This window comes from Chenopodium quinoa, unplaced genomic scaffold, assembly GCF_001683475.1.
Source record: "Chenopodium quinoa cultivar QQ74 unplaced genomic scaffold, ASM168347v1, whole genome shotgun sequence".
Lineage (NCBI taxonomy): Eukaryota > Viridiplantae > Streptophyta > Magnoliopsida > Caryophyllales > Amaranthaceae > Chenopodium > Chenopodium quinoa.
The window spans coordinates 2,106,606-2,123,910 of record NW_018742903.1 but is presented as its reverse complement, the minus strand read 5'-3'; the positions used below and the strand labels follow the sequence as shown (position 1 = coordinate 2,123,910).

General features: G+C 31.2%; 1 protein-coding gene across 1 annotated transcript; it reads right to left on the bottom strand.

Annotated features, from left to right (window-relative positions):
• Positions 1-3,480: 3,480 nt before the first annotated feature.
• Positions 3,481-11,987, bottom strand: LOC110727223 (B3 domain-containing transcription factor FUS3-like). The gene is made up of 6 exons (XM_021906788.1): positions 10,121-11,987; positions 5,331-5,420; positions 4,969-5,069; positions 4,545-4,591; positions 4,392-4,468; positions 3,481-4,274 (listed from the first exon to the last, which is right to left on the bottom strand). Exons 1-6 carry the CDS (start codon positions 10,454-10,456, stop codon positions 3,957-3,959), a joined length of 969 nt encoding a protein of 322 aa, XP_021762480.1. The 5' UTR covers positions 10,457-11,987; the 3' UTR covers positions 3,481-3,956.
• Positions 11,988-17,305: the final 5,318 nt, after the last annotated feature.

Sequence of the window (17,305 nt, the reverse complement as noted above, 5' to 3'; positions counted from 1 at the left end):
TTGCTTTTTAGTGTGGATGATACATACTGATATATATACATATATATATATATATATATATATATATATATATATATATATATATATATATATATATATATATATATATACATTCATTTCTTAGTGAATAAAAACCAAATTTCATTTTCTAGTCTTATATTATGGTACGAAGAAAACATACTTATATATTTATATATTTCCTCCATTTCATATTAGATGACACGTTTCATCTAGTCAAGTTTGCCAATGCATACTTTCTAATGCAGATTTGCTTGATTACATATTAGCAAAAGTTATAAACATTTGATATTTAAAAAATAGATGATGAGACGAATCTAACAAGACCCCACATGACTATACTTTTTCTCAAAACGAAATCACAAAACGAAGGCAAAGCAAGTTATGTGAATAGTGCATAAAGTCAAACTATGTAATCTAATTTGGAACGGAGCCGAGGAAGTATAATTTTGTTATAATAAAAAAAATAAACATAATTTTATATTGACTAGTTTAAATGAATAATACTGAGACAAATTGATTAATGTTTGATTTTTTTAAAATATCGACTACAAAATGTCTAAGGTTGGTTGATGACCATTTAAAATATTTGGCTACAAAGTTACCCTCTTAGATGTTAAAATGGCTTAACTATGTTGTTCCTAAAATTGTAATTTGAATAAAATTTACAATCAAACATATTTTCATAATCTTAATAACATGACACAAGAATATTCTCAATAAAATATCACATTAACACAATTACATATATCATTCAATTGTTGGTTAAAAATAAATTGTGTATTTAGTGTATAATTGATGTCTTTTTAAATGAGTTTATTCTTTTTTTATATATATATATAAATTGTGTCATACTAGCTTATTTTATATAACATACCTGCAATTAAGATGAGGATTAATCTATATGTATAATCTATAATCTTTATTAAAGGGAGTTCCTAAGAAATTCTTTGTACCACGCGGCATGTTTCTAGTGGCATCTTTCTCCTGCACAGCTAAAAATTTGCCACATCATTCACAATGAAGATTTTTAATTACTAAAATATATATATATATATATATATATATATATATATATATATATATATTTTATTTATAGTGTTTGAACTTATAATAAAAAAACTAGTATTCGGGCCCGAACAGTTCCCCGAGTCATTACATGTAATTGACATTAAAATACTACATTTTAATTTATGACTCAATTTTTTATAATTATATTTGTTATTCATATTTTCATTAATTACATATTAATATTTTGCATCCAAAAAAATAACATAAAGTATGACATAATTTGGTGGTAAGACACTTAGTTTTACATTTAGAGGTTGCAAGTTCGAATCTCGTTGGTAACGGTTTTTATTATAAATTGTGACATTGGACATGCAATGGAAAATACATGCAGGAGAGCGTCATGTGGCACATATACTTTGTTTGAAACACCTTTTAATATATAGTATATATTGAAATTAAATATAGAAGTCTCATGAAAAGTGTGATCTAAAAGTCCATCATAATAATAAATAATTGAAGTATTAAAGTTTCTAGACACATTAATAATTACGCAAAAATCTAAACAATAAACAAAAAAAAAAAAAGTTTAGAAGGGAAAATTCCCTCCCAAAAAAAACTCTAATATAGTTTAGGTATATAGATAGATGAGCTTAACATTTGAGCGGAAATTTTTTTCATGAGGTAGCGCCACGTGTACAGCTTTGGAAAAAGATGACATCAACGGTTGCTACTTTAGTATTAGTTATAGATGATTAAGTTAAAGGGTCAATCATCTTATCCATATTTTATTTATGTTTTTATATTTAACTCAAATAAATGTATCATATCCACATTTTATTTATGTCTTCATATTTAACTCAAATAAATATACATCTAACTTTGACTGGGGGTGTTTACTTTGTTTTCTTTTCTATTAGCTCCTCTATTGTTACAAATATACTCATTATTTACTTTATATTTTGCCGATAGTTAGACATGAAAACTAATTCCCCGTAAAACTAAGAGTCTCTATCATATAATACTACTCGTACATAGTTTTTAGTAATAGATATAATAATGGAAATAAGTAAGGAATTATTGTAGAATAGAGTGGTCGAGCTAGTTGTGGCTCTAAAGTTAGGGACTTAGGGTGATTTTGTTGATAAGTGGTGGTGGTGGTGGGGTGGTGTTTTTGAGTGATCAAATTGGTAGTTAAGTTGGTTGGATAAAGATGAGTTAGGGGTTTAGGATGATTCTTTGGGGGTGTGGGAATCATGGTAGAAGAAATAGGTAAAGTAGAAGGTACGGGTAAAGGGAATGATTTTGGTTTAACAAACAATAAGAAAGGGAATTATGGATTCATGGTAGTTGATTGCCTTTCCTATTGTTAAATACTCCTAAACCAATTCACGCCCTCTTTTTTCTAGCTTAAGGGTTTTACTTTCCTTTTTCTTCTGATCCTATTCATGACTGCATGCAGCATACCTTTTTCCTTTATATGGAGGAATTGGTAGGGCGCGTTTGGTAAAATAAGGGCAAAGGGTATACAATATAGATAAGGATAGGAAGAGAAAGGAAAGCAAAACGTTTAAGGCCCAACCAACAGAATTGCGTCCATCCTCTCACATGTGCAATCACTAGATATATTATGAATCGAATAATGAAGATAATTAGTTCATTCATTTGGGTCGTCATTCTATCATAGCTAGAGATATTAATGATCTTAAAGCTTGTAAAACAAACCAAAACCCAATGGAACATATGTTACAAGGTCACACTTTGTGATAAGGGTTGAACATAAGAGGAAAAACCCATGGTGGACTTTCCCTTGGTGTAGCCGACCTTATGGGAGTAAGGAGTGTTTTTGAGTTATGGGCTTTAACCTAATAATATTATGAATATATATTAGGAAGTTCCTAGGGTTTTGTGTACATGTAATCAATTATTGTACAAACCCTAATTAGCAAACACTTTGCCCTAGTCTTCTCCCTCTCCCTCTCTCCTTGGTAATCGGTTGTTTGAACAAGGTGGTGGCTTCGATGGTTTGTTTCTCACCTGACCAATCTATTATTGGTAGACGTTCATCTCAAGCCCGTGTGCTAAGTAGAGGAGTCACGCTTGAGGCTCTTATCCTCCCCAGGTTCAAAGCCAATTGTAATATGGAATTCACGCATCAAAGGTATGTGTTATGTTTTATGTGATTTATTATGTGTTATGCATGCTTATCTTGGTTAGGTGCTACAAATAAGAATCATGAAATGCGCTTAGAGTACCTAAATCCCTACACAAATACCCCTATATCCATTACTCCCGCTCTTTAAGCACATAACCTACTAAGGGCCAGCTCAACGAACGTGATTTCACCCCCATAAGATGTTTCTTCGTACCTATCAAAATAGTAAGATAAAATCATACTCTATACTGAATGTTGTTCTACTTTATCTAGTCCAAGTGATGTGCAAAATTATAATCTTATCGATCTCCAAGATTAGTCTTTAGTTGGGCAGCCATGCTAAAAACCCAAAAATAAATGGGTCTACATTGAAACGAACCTAAACCTGTAAAACAAAACTAGTACAAGCCATTTAGATATAATTAGTACGAATATAAGATTAGCATGTTTCAAAAGATGCAAATAGTTGAATTAGAGTTTACAACAAAATATACCAAATTGTTGATCCATGAGACCATGACACATACAACATTACTAGCTTAGGAAACTATAATTCCTCCCCTCCTATTTTTTTCCTTTTCAATCTCTTTATTTATAGCTACATTTTGTCAACCAAAAAAAAAAAAAAATGCATGAAGGTAAGCTTACCCAGCAAAAAAAAAAAAAAAAAAAAAAAGAAAAGAAAATGACACTGTTTGGTGCAAATGCAAAGAGAAGACAAACACCGTCTATGTTTCCGGCTAGTCGGAGTAAATTCCACAATTCGACGTAAACTTCAATAGAAGTCGTCGAGGGTTAAATTGTCAACAGATCCAAAGTGGTCAAAGCCCTGGCCTCCCATCCTTGAGTAATAGTTAGTTGTCGACCCACCAAGAAAATCGAAAGGGGAGTCATTTGCAATGCTAGTTGTGTCATAAACAAATGACATGCAGGCATTATTGTTATCCTCCATGTTTACTGCTGGGTCGTTATTCCAGCTCAATTGATTGTACCTGTTAATCTCGAAATTATTCACTTGAAAGTAATCAGTTACTGTATTGGTTGTATACTCGTTATATATCTCCTGCGGTGTAGTATTCTTGGCCTGAATCACCTACACAAATTTGAAATTTCAAAGAGTTAAGTTGCAGTTACTAACTAACAATGAGATTATATATATATATACACACAAATGCGAAGAAATAAGAGGAGTTTATGAACAAGTACTTACATAGTTAAGGTTAATAATGTCTTGGTAGACCATGATGAGGTCCCCAACCTGCAAGCGATGTGCAGTCACAAAGTCCCCTAGTACAAAACAAGACAGAATCAGTAAAAAGTGGGTTAATTGAGGATGAACCAAGGATATAAACAATCCTCTTACCAGTGTTTTCTAGGACATACATCCGGCTGTTGTTGTTAGGCCAGAACCTAAGTACAAAAGTTCACAAGGAAAAATTAAATATACATATGTGTAAACAAATCATGATGTGATTACTACTTCAAACCATGATAGTATAACGTCGTTCAGATCTTCAGTCTCAATGCAGAGCCAGTAGGTCTTATGTTTTACTTTTTATAGTATTCCAGGTAATTTGGTTATGTAGTAGAGTGAAACTCTTACTATTTATTTATGTTGCATAAAGTTCTAATATCCATAATTCATTAAAGAAGATTTTTATCATTGAAGCATTGTAGACAGAACAGCTCGGAAATTGATATTATAAGCTAGCGAGTTTTTGGTAAGAAAAAATTTGCTCCCATGGGCCAATTACCATAATAGAAATGTTATCAAGATGTATACGTACCTGTACTTGAAGTTCCACACATGCATCCCATCCATATCATCCATGCTGATGTAAATTCCCTCCTTAGTTTCTAGATGTGGGAGGTGAGACTCAGCAGCTTTCTGAAATTATTTAAAACAAATCAGTGAGATTGCTTTCATATTTCATGATCATCACTACATAGTGTCAATGTAAAATGTATATATAGTATTAGTATCATGATCACTACCTAGCTAGGGTGAATCAAATAAAACAAAACACATTAATTATTGTTTTTTACTAACTCAATGGATGGAATAAGGACTAAAGAATGGGCATGCTTTGAGCTAATTAAGCATTTACAAAATTTCTAGTGCATATTATATAAAGTTGATGCCACAAACCTTTGGTAACACCATCCTCCTCAAAGTGCTTACATCACTATTCTGAAGCTGCTTCTGGAATAAAAACCTCAACCTCCTTGGATCAACAACCTGAAATGAAACTTTTGAAGGGAGTGAATATTTGCACATAGCAAGCATTTGATAGCACATGCATCACTTACTTAAAAAGTATGGAGTATCATCATATTCATCAAGTTGAGATAGAGGATTAAGGTTGAAGAGGGTTCAACTCCCACTACATTATATACCTCTAATGAGGACTCAAGGAGTATTTCCATGTTTAAGACTTGATTATCAATTACTTCTTAATTAATTGTGCACCTTAACTATTCATCCAACAATCACCTTGATCTTGATGTGATAAATGATTCATAGAGTTAACTACCACCACTAATATCATTTGGTTTTGAATGCACTTCCATTCAAGAACATCATTTTGTTTTATACAAAATTTCATTTCCTACTATGATATATAGAGGGATCATTGGTCATTAGAAAGCGATATGCCACTACTACAAAACGGCATGCAAAAACCAGTCTATAACCCTAATGATTTCTTAGAGTAATTAAGTAACTGCTAAAGGATTTGTTTTATAATAAAATAAAGGCTAGTTAGTTAAAATGAAAATCCAAATGCACGAGGAAGGAGCCTGTTTGTATGGAGTGATTAGGAAGGAGCCTGTCTGTATGGAGTGAAAACCCAACCGGAATAGTATGTTTTGTCGTTATTGAATTTGTGTTTTTTGTCGTTCTCTGTCCCTGTATTTTTTCTATTCGTATTAAATGTGCTTGTTTGCCTGTCGGTACAATCTTGCCCTAATTCTGGGAGCTCAGATGACACACTCTAAAATTGATTATCTAATTGATTTGTTTATTGATTAGCTATTAGGACATATAATGCCAACCACACGTGTTATTACTATTACGTAATTTGATTGCTTATGTTTGGTATCATACCTTGTCATACTAACATGAATATTATGTTTGTCGTTATTGTATTTGTGTTTTTTGTCGTTCTCTGTCTCTGCATATTTTCTTTTCGTATTCAATGTGTCTGTTAGCTTGTCGGTATAATCTTGCCCTAGTTCTAGGAGCTCCAAATGGCATACTCTAGAACGAACTAACTATCTAATTGATTTGCTTATTGATTAGTTATTATGATTAGGACATATAATGCCAACCACGCGTGTTATTACTATTACGTAATTTGATTGCCTATTTTCGCCATATTTCTCCTTCCCCAATCCACACGTGCGTGCTTATTGTATGTCTTTTATTGTGACGAGACACTTAAAAGCTAGTTATGGAACTCAAACATGTCATGTTGTTATATCAACCATCAAGCTAACCATCTAATGAGAGTACATTTGAAGATATAAGATTCACTTGTGGTCCCAATCCTCTAATTCAAGTATATTTTTGTATTATCCATATTTGGTTACCTTTAATTAGATATCGACAACAAAATTGTGACGTAACACAGCCAAAATGAGGCAAGACGAGGACGTACGTACACTACAAAAAATAGTTAATTTTATCCTTATTCAAATTAATTAAAACTCTATATAAGATGATTTCAAGTATTCGACAATAATTTTTAAAGGTAACTTTTAGGTTATCCTAACTTCATACTAGTAAAGCTAGATATACGGAAACACGTACACATCAACTACTATACATATAACAACAGTATAAAAAACATACACCTTACTTAACCATCAAGTCATATAAATTCATATATATTCACTTATATTTAAAAAGATTCTGTTTAAATTAATTAATAAAAAATTAAATAATTAAAAAGTGTAGATGATATGTTTTGTAAAATGAAGTAAGGGAATAAGGGCAGAAGACAGTTGGAGAAGAGTTGAATGCTTCGTAAGAGCAATGCCAATTAAGCACTACCAAACAGGTTTCACCGTTTGGGGCCACCTACACTTGGACTCGTGCAACTTTTACATGGGGGATAGATGGACGAACCATTTTCCTTTTTTCTTTCTTTTTTATATGTAGCCACCTAGCTTTCATTTTACGTCATTTTGGTCAAACCCTTCGTATAATTTAAAGTTATATGATCAAAATATACTAAACAATGTACTGTTATTTTTTTATTTTATAATTTTTTTTAATGAGTTTCATGAATTTCTTTGCACTTTTACTTTATTTTGTCAAAAAATTATTGATTTTAGCACTGTTTACCTATGTTATTTGACTATCTTCAATGATTTATAGTCATTTGGGATCTCTCTAAATTTGTTTTAATTTTTACTTTAATGCAGTCAAACTTTGATAAGTTTACCTATTGGCAAAATGATATTAATACATTATCAAGCGTGAAATGAAAACTGCTGTAACATAAAAATACCAAGGAAGTATCATTTTGACCCAATTTGATCCACTTTTCTTATAGTTAATTCTCTATATATCTTATCAAAATTAATTATATGTAACTACTTACAACATTATTTATTGTCTTTACTTTGAAATAATTGACACGTTCTTTTAGACATATAATTTAATTATTTGTTGTAATGAAATGAGTTGTTTGATGAAAGACAAAGTTAGTGAGATACTCAAACATGTGAGATACTCCCTCCGTCCCCAAATATTTTTTCCAATTTAACTTTTTATGGTCTTTAAGACGTGTTTTTATTAGGTCTATATCTCCATTTTCATACGAGTAAAATTTATAAAAACTTAATACTCTATCCGTCCCTTATTTATATGCCTTCTTCCCATTTTACACGGGAATTAACTAACTTAGAAATTCCTTAAAAGCCATGATTGGGAAGCACAAATACGAATGTGGGGTTAGAGAGAGATAGAGAAAAAGAAAATGTAATTGGTAATTATTGAAGAGATGAAGAGAGAAAGTGTTGAAAAATGATGTCAAAAGTACAAAAAAAAATAAAAATGATGACAACTTATCAAAAAGAGGGAATATTGTCAAAAAGTACATTTTTTAAATTGAAATAGACATGTAATTACAAAACCCCCCAAAAGGAAAGTAGGCATATAAATAAGAGACGGAGGAACTATTAATAAAGTGTATAACGTGACGAATCCAACAATATCTCACATGAATATATAATCTTTTATAGATTATTGGGAATTCATGGCCAAAGTTTTTAAAGTTTGACTCAAACATTAGAAATGGGAAAACATTTGGAGACGGAGGAAGTACAAAAGTAAGTGATGGACCAAGTTAGGATAGAAAAAATAATAGTGATAAGTCATATATATATATATATATTCAAATGAGAAAGTGTGTCAATTATTCTAAAATAACTAAAAGAGGGAAGTGTGTCAATTATTCTTTTAAAGTTTGTGAAACATCGTTAAATAATCAATTTCATTAAGTGGGTGTTTGGTATAAACACTGTAAATATAATGGAAATGATTTAAATATAGGGGAAAGAGTAATGATCAACGTTACCTTTAACTATATGTTTGGTCTCTTAATGAAATGGAAATAATTAGAATAGATTGTGATTGAAAAAGGAAACATATTTTGTTTTCATTAATTTGTCAATGGTAACAAATGGGGGATTTTGTTACACTGAGAAAATGATATTTTGTTACTTATAACTCATATTAAACAATTAGAAATAAAAACATTTATTTGAATCCGTTTCCTACATCTAAAATTACTATCAAGTTTTTATAAAAACCAATTTTTAAGTCGTGCAAGTGTGCAAGCCACGAGTTTTTAATAATGTAAAATTATGACCTTGTTTGTTTATGTAACAGAAACATGAAGGATTAAAAAAAAATAAAGAAAGAAAAAGAAGTTTTACATACGGAAATCTATGGTTTTTGAGTTTGATAAAATCATTTTGGAGTGAAATTCGATCCAAAGGAATTAATGAAAGTAATTGTTCGATTCAAAAGTTTTTTTCAAAAAAAAAAAAAAAAAAAAAAAAAACATTGAAAAGAACGATTTTTGAGAAGAAGAGGAAGAGATTGGAAAAGAGGAAAATGAGTGGTTTGTTTTTATTTTAAAAAAAAAAGATTAGATAGGCTAATCTGACTATTAATATTTTTTTTTTAAGACAAGGATTTGAAGGAAAATAATACAAAATCAGATTAGATAGACTGATCTGAAAAAATCTTTTGGTTAATGTAACAATGTAATATCATGAGATCTTTGTCAAAATAAGATGATTCTCTACATTACCTTGAAAAAATAAATAAAAAAGAGATGATTTCATTTTACTAAATCAAGTCAGCAAAACTATTTTCTACCAATTAAATCAAAGAAAAAAATTAACTCCGTATAAACTTGTAGAATAATTTGGTGGATCAACAAATTACTCAGATCTCATTGACTGATTTGGCAAAATTAATTAATTGGTGATTATTTATTTTATTTTATTATTTTTTTTGTTTTTGAGGAAATTATTAACTTTAAGACACTTAATCATAATTTGGTATTTATTGTATTTTATTTAATTAAATTTTATGTTCCCCAACATACAAAAGTATGAAATTGAAGAGTCAAATCTAAAAGTACTAAAAATGGAAAGGAAAATAAGATAAATTTTTTTTTTTTTTGAAGGGAAAATAAGATAAATTTAATTCTATCTATTTTAAAAAAAAAAGAAAAAAAATTCAACGGCTAGTGTACGGTGGTGCAGGGATCCGTAGCCAATCCCAAAAGAAGGCCAGGTAGCGAAAAACACACACCTTAACTCGGTCCAACCATCTGGGTCAACTCACTCATATATATTCTTATAAAATAAATTAAAATTAAAAAAAAAAAAAATAGGAAGATAGAAGAGTAATCTTACACGTGCGGGAAGTGAGAGAGAAGTTGGCACGTGAGGGGTGGTAGAGGTAGAAGAAGAAGAAGCAAAAGGCAAGAGACTAACTGAGGATCTTCTTTGCCTAGCCATTCTTTTCTTCCTCTGAATTTTATTCTCCCCAAAACAGCCCCCTAAAACCGGCTTCGTCGACCGATTCGCCTCGTTCGAGTTGTTGAAAACAACGATCCCAGCATGTCCTCCAACTCCATTAGTCGTGCTTTCAGTTCCAGTCCCAGTCCCAGTCCCAAACCCGAGCGCCTCGTTATTCTGGCAACTCCTGTTTCTCCTACCACTCTCTCTCCCCCCTATCATCATCATCATTTTCGATCAACAAAAGATAAATGTTTTTAATTTATTTTATTTTAGGGCTTTGAGTGATTCTAGAGAGAATAAGAGAGAGAAAGAAGGTGCACTCTCTTTGCCTATCTCACACTGACTCCACTGAAAAATGTGGAGCTCATCTCCTTTTTATTTATTCATTTTATTGTCACAAATATGATTTACTGCTATAAATAGCAATGTTCCAAAACTCAAAAATAATCCCAACAATAATAATTAAAACAAAAAACCCAAAAACAAAATTGAAAAAAAAGGGAGTTTCTGAGTATAGGTTAAGGGTGACATTTGTAAAAAGGCAGTTGATCATAAGAGGGTAGTGATATTTCCAAGTAAAAATAGTTACTACTTTTGTTAAATGACTGAGATGAGTATAGTGAATAAGCAACTAAAGTAAGGTTAAAAAATTAACCATGGTTAAAAAAGGGAAAGGGGCGGTGGGTGGGAGAGTAGAGAGATGACCAAAGAAAAAGAGACGAATGGTGAAACAAGGGAGAAGCTAACAGGTGTTACAATTCTTCTGTTTTAACTCAAACCCCACCAACTGAATTCAATGGCGCTTATTATTTTTTATTTATTTTTATCATTAATTTCCTATTTTTTGTTTTTATTTTTGTTATTGATTTTGATTTAATTAAATGTGATAGAAAAAAAAAAATGATGAAGAATCCAGAAATAGCGGGTGAAGGAGGGGGGAGGTATTACTTGATGGAAGAGAGAAAGCGGGAGGAGGTAGAAGAGAAGGGTTTTGAATTTTTTGGATAGAATGAGAAGAAGCTAAGAAAGGTGACAAGGAAAATTTGTAACTGAATTCTACGTTTTGTCGCGCGTTACTAAGGTCACCCACGTCATTTTGCTAACGGTGCTATTATATAACTTGAGAGTATTCGCTATGTAGTATCTAGACATGTCAATTCGGGTGTATGGGTTAGGTCCGATGAGATTGGATTAAGTTTTTTAAACTTAAATCATGCTAAATTATTGTGTTCATATAAGTTAAAATCTGAATATGTTTTTTTCGAGTTGATCGGTCAAATCAGTATTTGACACAATTGTACTGTATCATTGTATGTATGTGTGTATGTATGTACTTAATGTGCTATTCTTCTTGTGGACTTAATTAGGACTCCATTGCTATTCCGAGATTTCTTTTATGATTTACGACTACTCATTATAATTATTATTACTTGTTGAGTTTGTATTACAATATTTTGGATTTTGTGTAACAAACTTGGATTTAATGGTTTCTTCATTAATATAAAGATTAGTGGGAAGAAAATTGAAGGAAGTTACTTCAATTCCAATGTGAACGCACTTATATTGAGATCCAAGGGGATTTTATTTTTCTTTTGGATTATAAGGAGAAAGACTATTAAATTGTACTCTCTTCGTCCCTTATTTACGTGCCTACTTACTTTTTTGGAGGTTTCAAAATTACATGTCTAGTTTTATTAAAAGAATGTATTTTTTGACAATAGTATCTCTTTTTGAGGAGTAGTCATCATTTTTTTTTTTTTTTTTTTTTTTTTTTTTTTTTTTTTTTTTTTTTTTACTTTTGACATCATTTTCCAACACTTTTTCTCTCCATCTATCTCTTTAATAATTACTAACTACATTTTCTTTATCTCTATCTATCTCTAACCCCACATGCATATTTGTACTTCTCAATCATGACTTTTAAGGAATCTCTAAGTTCTTTAATTCCCGTGTAAAATGGTAAATAGGCATATATATAAGGGACAGAGGGAGTATCCTTAAAATTTCCTTAAAAAAAATTAAAAAAAAAATATTGTATCCTAAAAGTTTAGTTAGTCCAGTTTTTATGGGTTAATGTTGGAAGGTATTAAGAGAGAAGCAAAGTAATATTTATTCATCTCAAGAACGAATAAATGGTTAAGGAATCCACGCTCTAGCATAACTTATTGAGTTGTGCTTTGTTATTAAATTTTTTGGATTACATGTAACAACTTACATTTAATAACATACAAGTCTAATTTAAACGTTAATAATATTAAATACTTTTAAGTTAAGTATTAGCAAATTAAAGGGCATGGTATCCATTGAGAACATGCATCTAATGAGAGTGGAAATTTGATTTTTAAAAAAGGATCAATATCACCTAGCTAGGTATGTAGCCCAATGATGCTACCTATACTCCCTTCGTTTTTTTTTTTTTTTTTTATAGTAACATTTTCAACGTTCTTTTTCTTTGGTTACGTTTTTACGTACTTCTAATTATAGTTTTACACACTTATCCTCATATTATGTATTTCCAATGCAACTATTTCAATTTACTAAAATATTACCATAATCCCAAAGCAACTATACCAATTTACCAAAATTTTTACCTAATCCCAAGTATATATTCCCACTCCCTCCATTCTTGAAAGATTGTTACGTTTTCCCTTTTTGGCATTCCTCTTTATTGGTTACATTCCAATTTCTTTTACACACTTTCCTCATACATACTTATTTTCCATGCAACTATCCCCATTTATCAAAATATTTACATAACCCTAATGCAATTATTTCTATTTATAAAAATATTCACCTACTCCCAATGCAAATATTCTTATTTTTAAAGTTAATTTATTGACTTAATACTTAATATATGTAACATATAATCAATTTTTTTTTTCAATATCTTATTTTGCTTATTAACCATGTAAAACCACAAATGTAATTTTCTTTTGGGAACGGAGGCAGTACCTAATCCCAAGACATTTTTTAGGACCCATAATTAAACCCAAATATAACTTTAGATAAGAAATGGTGAGAGGACATAACAATATGCCGTTTTAGTCAGTAAATTCTATAACAAAGCAAGTAAATTAAATATAGAGTGTGTTTATTTTCATTCTTTTCTTTTCTTTTTTTTTTACATGTATGATGAGTTTTACAACAACCTAGTTAAGCAATTTTTGGATTCTAGATGAAATTTGAATTAGCAAAATTCATTTTAGTATTCCCTCCAACTCATATAGAAAACTCATTTAAGTTTATACACATTTTGGAGATATACTAATAATAAATGAAATTAAAATATTAGATCGGAATCTAAATAATTAAATATAAATAAAAAGTATCAAACGTAAACAAAAAGAATTACACTCAAAAACCAAATCTAACAATACGAATACTTAAAATGGATTTCAATGTCAAGATCATCACTATTTTTCTCTTACAGAAAATCATTTCCAATTAAGCTATATACCAATACTAATAAAAGGCATGAAGAAATTGGTCGTTAACCCTAGTGATTTATTTAAGTAAGAAATTGCATTGGTATTTTTTTTTTTTTTTTCCTCAATGTCAAAATCATCACTTTTCTATTCCTTTTTTCTTTACCAAAATCAATTTCCTGTTAAGCTATAAAGATGAGATACTAAACACAAGATAACTTAAACGGTCATCAACCCTAGTGATTTTAGTGAGAAACCGTTTTGAAAGGTTTTTCGTAATAAAAAAAGCCTAGTTTGGAAAACCTAAAAAGTTGAGGCATGCATAGAGAATGAATGAGCATGTCTGTTTAGAGTAATTAGTTATTATACCATGCCCTACTAACATGAATTTTACTTATGTGTTTATTATATTGTATTTATTGAGTTTTTTGTTAGTATTGCATCAAGTTTTTGTCGTTCTCTGTCTTTATGTTGTTTCAAATAAACGTATAAGTAACCATGTCGGTATAATCATGCACTAATTTTGTGAGCTCTAGATGGCATGCTCTTAAGTTAACAATCTCTATAAAAAAAAATTGAAATTTTTTTACATGGAAATTGAAATCAACAAAATATTTTTTTATAAAAAAGGATATTTTTGGTAGTAAAAATATGCTCTAATTTGAAAAAAATAGATATCATTGTTGAAATATAAACATTAAATAAATCATGTGAATAAATTTTTGATAAATTATGTTTATCTCTATCATATCATATAATGTAGGGGGGTAGAATGAATAGTTGGCGTTCAATATGAATTCAATAATACCTTCCTTTTTTATTTAAATAAACATGTAAACAACTTATTGAATAAATCGGTTGTACAATAAATATTATACATTAATATTACATTTACCCTAACTTGATAAGAAAATTATCTGATATGAATAAAAGTTAGCTATTTTTATATCGATAATATTACTTACCTATCTCTTTAAAAAAACACATTACTTACATATAATCAAAATTGATTATCCAAATATACAATACTACAGATTGTAGGACTACATGCTTTTAGCTCTTCTCCGTTTTGGATCAGGCTAGTTGATGTCCCGTTTGGAAGAAGAAATTTGAAGTTTGCTTGAGATGTGGGAGATTGCATTGGCACTTTCATGGAGTTGGATGAGTCCGATCCTTAAGGATGGGAAGAGTTTATGTGGGTCAAAGTGATGGTTAACATTGAGAAACCATTGCGCAGGGGAATTAAGATTGTTGTTGATAGAGGTGGTACAAAGTTGATAGAGAATGCTCGGAGAAGGATGAAAGGATTGGTGGCCCTCCCTTGGTGTTCCAATATGGCCCTTTCCTGGCCGCATCTCCTCACCAACGTTCAAAGAAGTCAATTGCTGTGAAGGAGAAAGAAAAGAGTTGGTTTGAGAAGTTAAACCAGTGATGAAGGAGAAGACGTATGGACTATAACATTCCTAGTTATTTGGCTAGGAACACTGGGAGCTGCCCGAAAATTATTATTCTCTCCGCCAAGCGGTGTTGCTAGCAAGACTCCTATAGACCGTGCCATTAAACTAATTGTTGTGACGGAGAATATAGTATGTCTTGACGGAGACCTCGATGCCATTTGGAAATGACTCGAATGATGATCCCTTCCTATAAAGTTCTTAAAGATTTGCACAAATGACTAGTGTTACACTAAACAAAATTGTTGAAGCTAACAAAGGACACCATATTCAGTTATGGATAGAAATAGTTTCTAACGTCTTTTCAAGTATATGTCTAAGGCTCTTAGCCTCAGTGGGAGTTCAGAGGCTCAGTGGGAGCTAAGTGGCTCAATAAGGGCTAAGGTAGCTCGAGTGGGAGCTAACTGTTTGTTTAACAACAAACTATTACCCAAAAACAATATACATGTCTATTTGCAAGCATTCAAGTGAGACTACGAAATCACTTCCACAACCTGACTGAGAACATAGTATTTGTTGCTCTAAGAGGTGTCTTTCTGGAAAATAACACATTCCTAAAACGACAAGTGGGAGGAAAATAAACTCGATAATGACCATCGAGATTAGCAACAAATTAAAGCTGAGAATCTTAGAAGACTTTAGAAGGACTTCATGAGAATTATTGATCAAGAATATTCAAAGGACTGTACAAGTGTCTTAAAAGAGAATTTAGTACTCACAAAACTTTAGAAGTGTTGGAGTAAGATCAATATAATCAAAAGACTTTAAAAGCACCTTGAAACTCAGTGTTTGATGCAATTACCCCGTATAGGTATAAAATTCACCAAAGGCTTGGATTGAATCCTATAAATTTCTATGAAGTTAGAAATAAACCTAAGACTTACAAGCATACTATTTACTATGGTAAGGGAATAGCGTCTTGTTAATTAGCTACGACAAATTTAAATTCCGAATAATTGTTAGAGACCATAAAATCCAAAAAAGACTCCGTATTTGAAAATCATGTTTGAAACTTAATTAATTTGTATGAAGGGTAGGGGTGTACAAAAACTGGACCGGACCTGAATCGACTTGATCCGGACCGGACCTGACCCGGACCTGTTGATTTAGGTCTGGTCCCGGTCCTGTTGATTCAGTTCCGATCCCGGTCCTTGAAAATCAAGGTTTCCGGTCCCGGTCCGAACCCGGTCTAAAACCAGGGGTTTCAGGTCCGGACCTGAAACTCGGTTTTTTTATTTTTATTTTTTATTTTTTTTTATTTTATAATATATATATATATATATATATATATATATATATATATATATATATATATATAATATACCCTAATACTACTACCAGCCTCTCATTTCTCCTCTTCTCTTCTTCCTACTCTCCTGATCTCCTCTCAGTCTCAAGCGACCACACCGGATGCCTCAGCCCTCACCGGTTTTGACACCAGAAACCCCCTCTCATTTTCTCGCCTTCTCTTCTTCTTCCTCTCCTCTCAGTCTTTCTCTTCCGTGTCTCCATGTTCTTTCCAACACCACACCGGATCCCTCACCGGTTTTCGACATCAAAACGCACGACCTTCGTTGCTCCAAATCTCCCGTAGTCCAGTGAGTCTCGACACCGTTGGTCCAGATCTCCGTTGCTCCAGAATCCAGGCTCCATTTACTTTTTTTCGATTTAATTTCAGTTGACAGGAGCAAAGGAGGAAGAATTTCCGGCGACCACTATCCACACCGCAAAAGCCGACCGTCCACCGCCACCAACGTAGCCTCCGTGGTGTTAATTTACCCTTTTTCGAATTAATTTCATTTATTAAATTATAAACCCTAGGTACTTGGTTTATTTTTTATTTATTGTATTTTCGCTGAGTTTAAATTGTAGATCTAATCTTTTTTTTCAATATTTCTGATTATAATTATTTTTTGATATAGTTGTAATTTTAATTTATATTTTTTAGATAATTTTGTATTTTTGTATAAATTTAATTTATGCTATGAACCTATGATGGGTTGATATAATTTTGAATTTTAATTTATGATTGTAGATATAATTGTAATGCTAATTTATATTTTTATAAATTTATAATGTTACTTTTGCTGACTTTCAAATGTAGAAACTTTGGCTTGAATAAAGAAAAAAAAAAGAAAAAAAAAATACAAATTCAGGTCAGTTCAGGTCCTAACCGGGACCGGACCTGATTTTTCAGG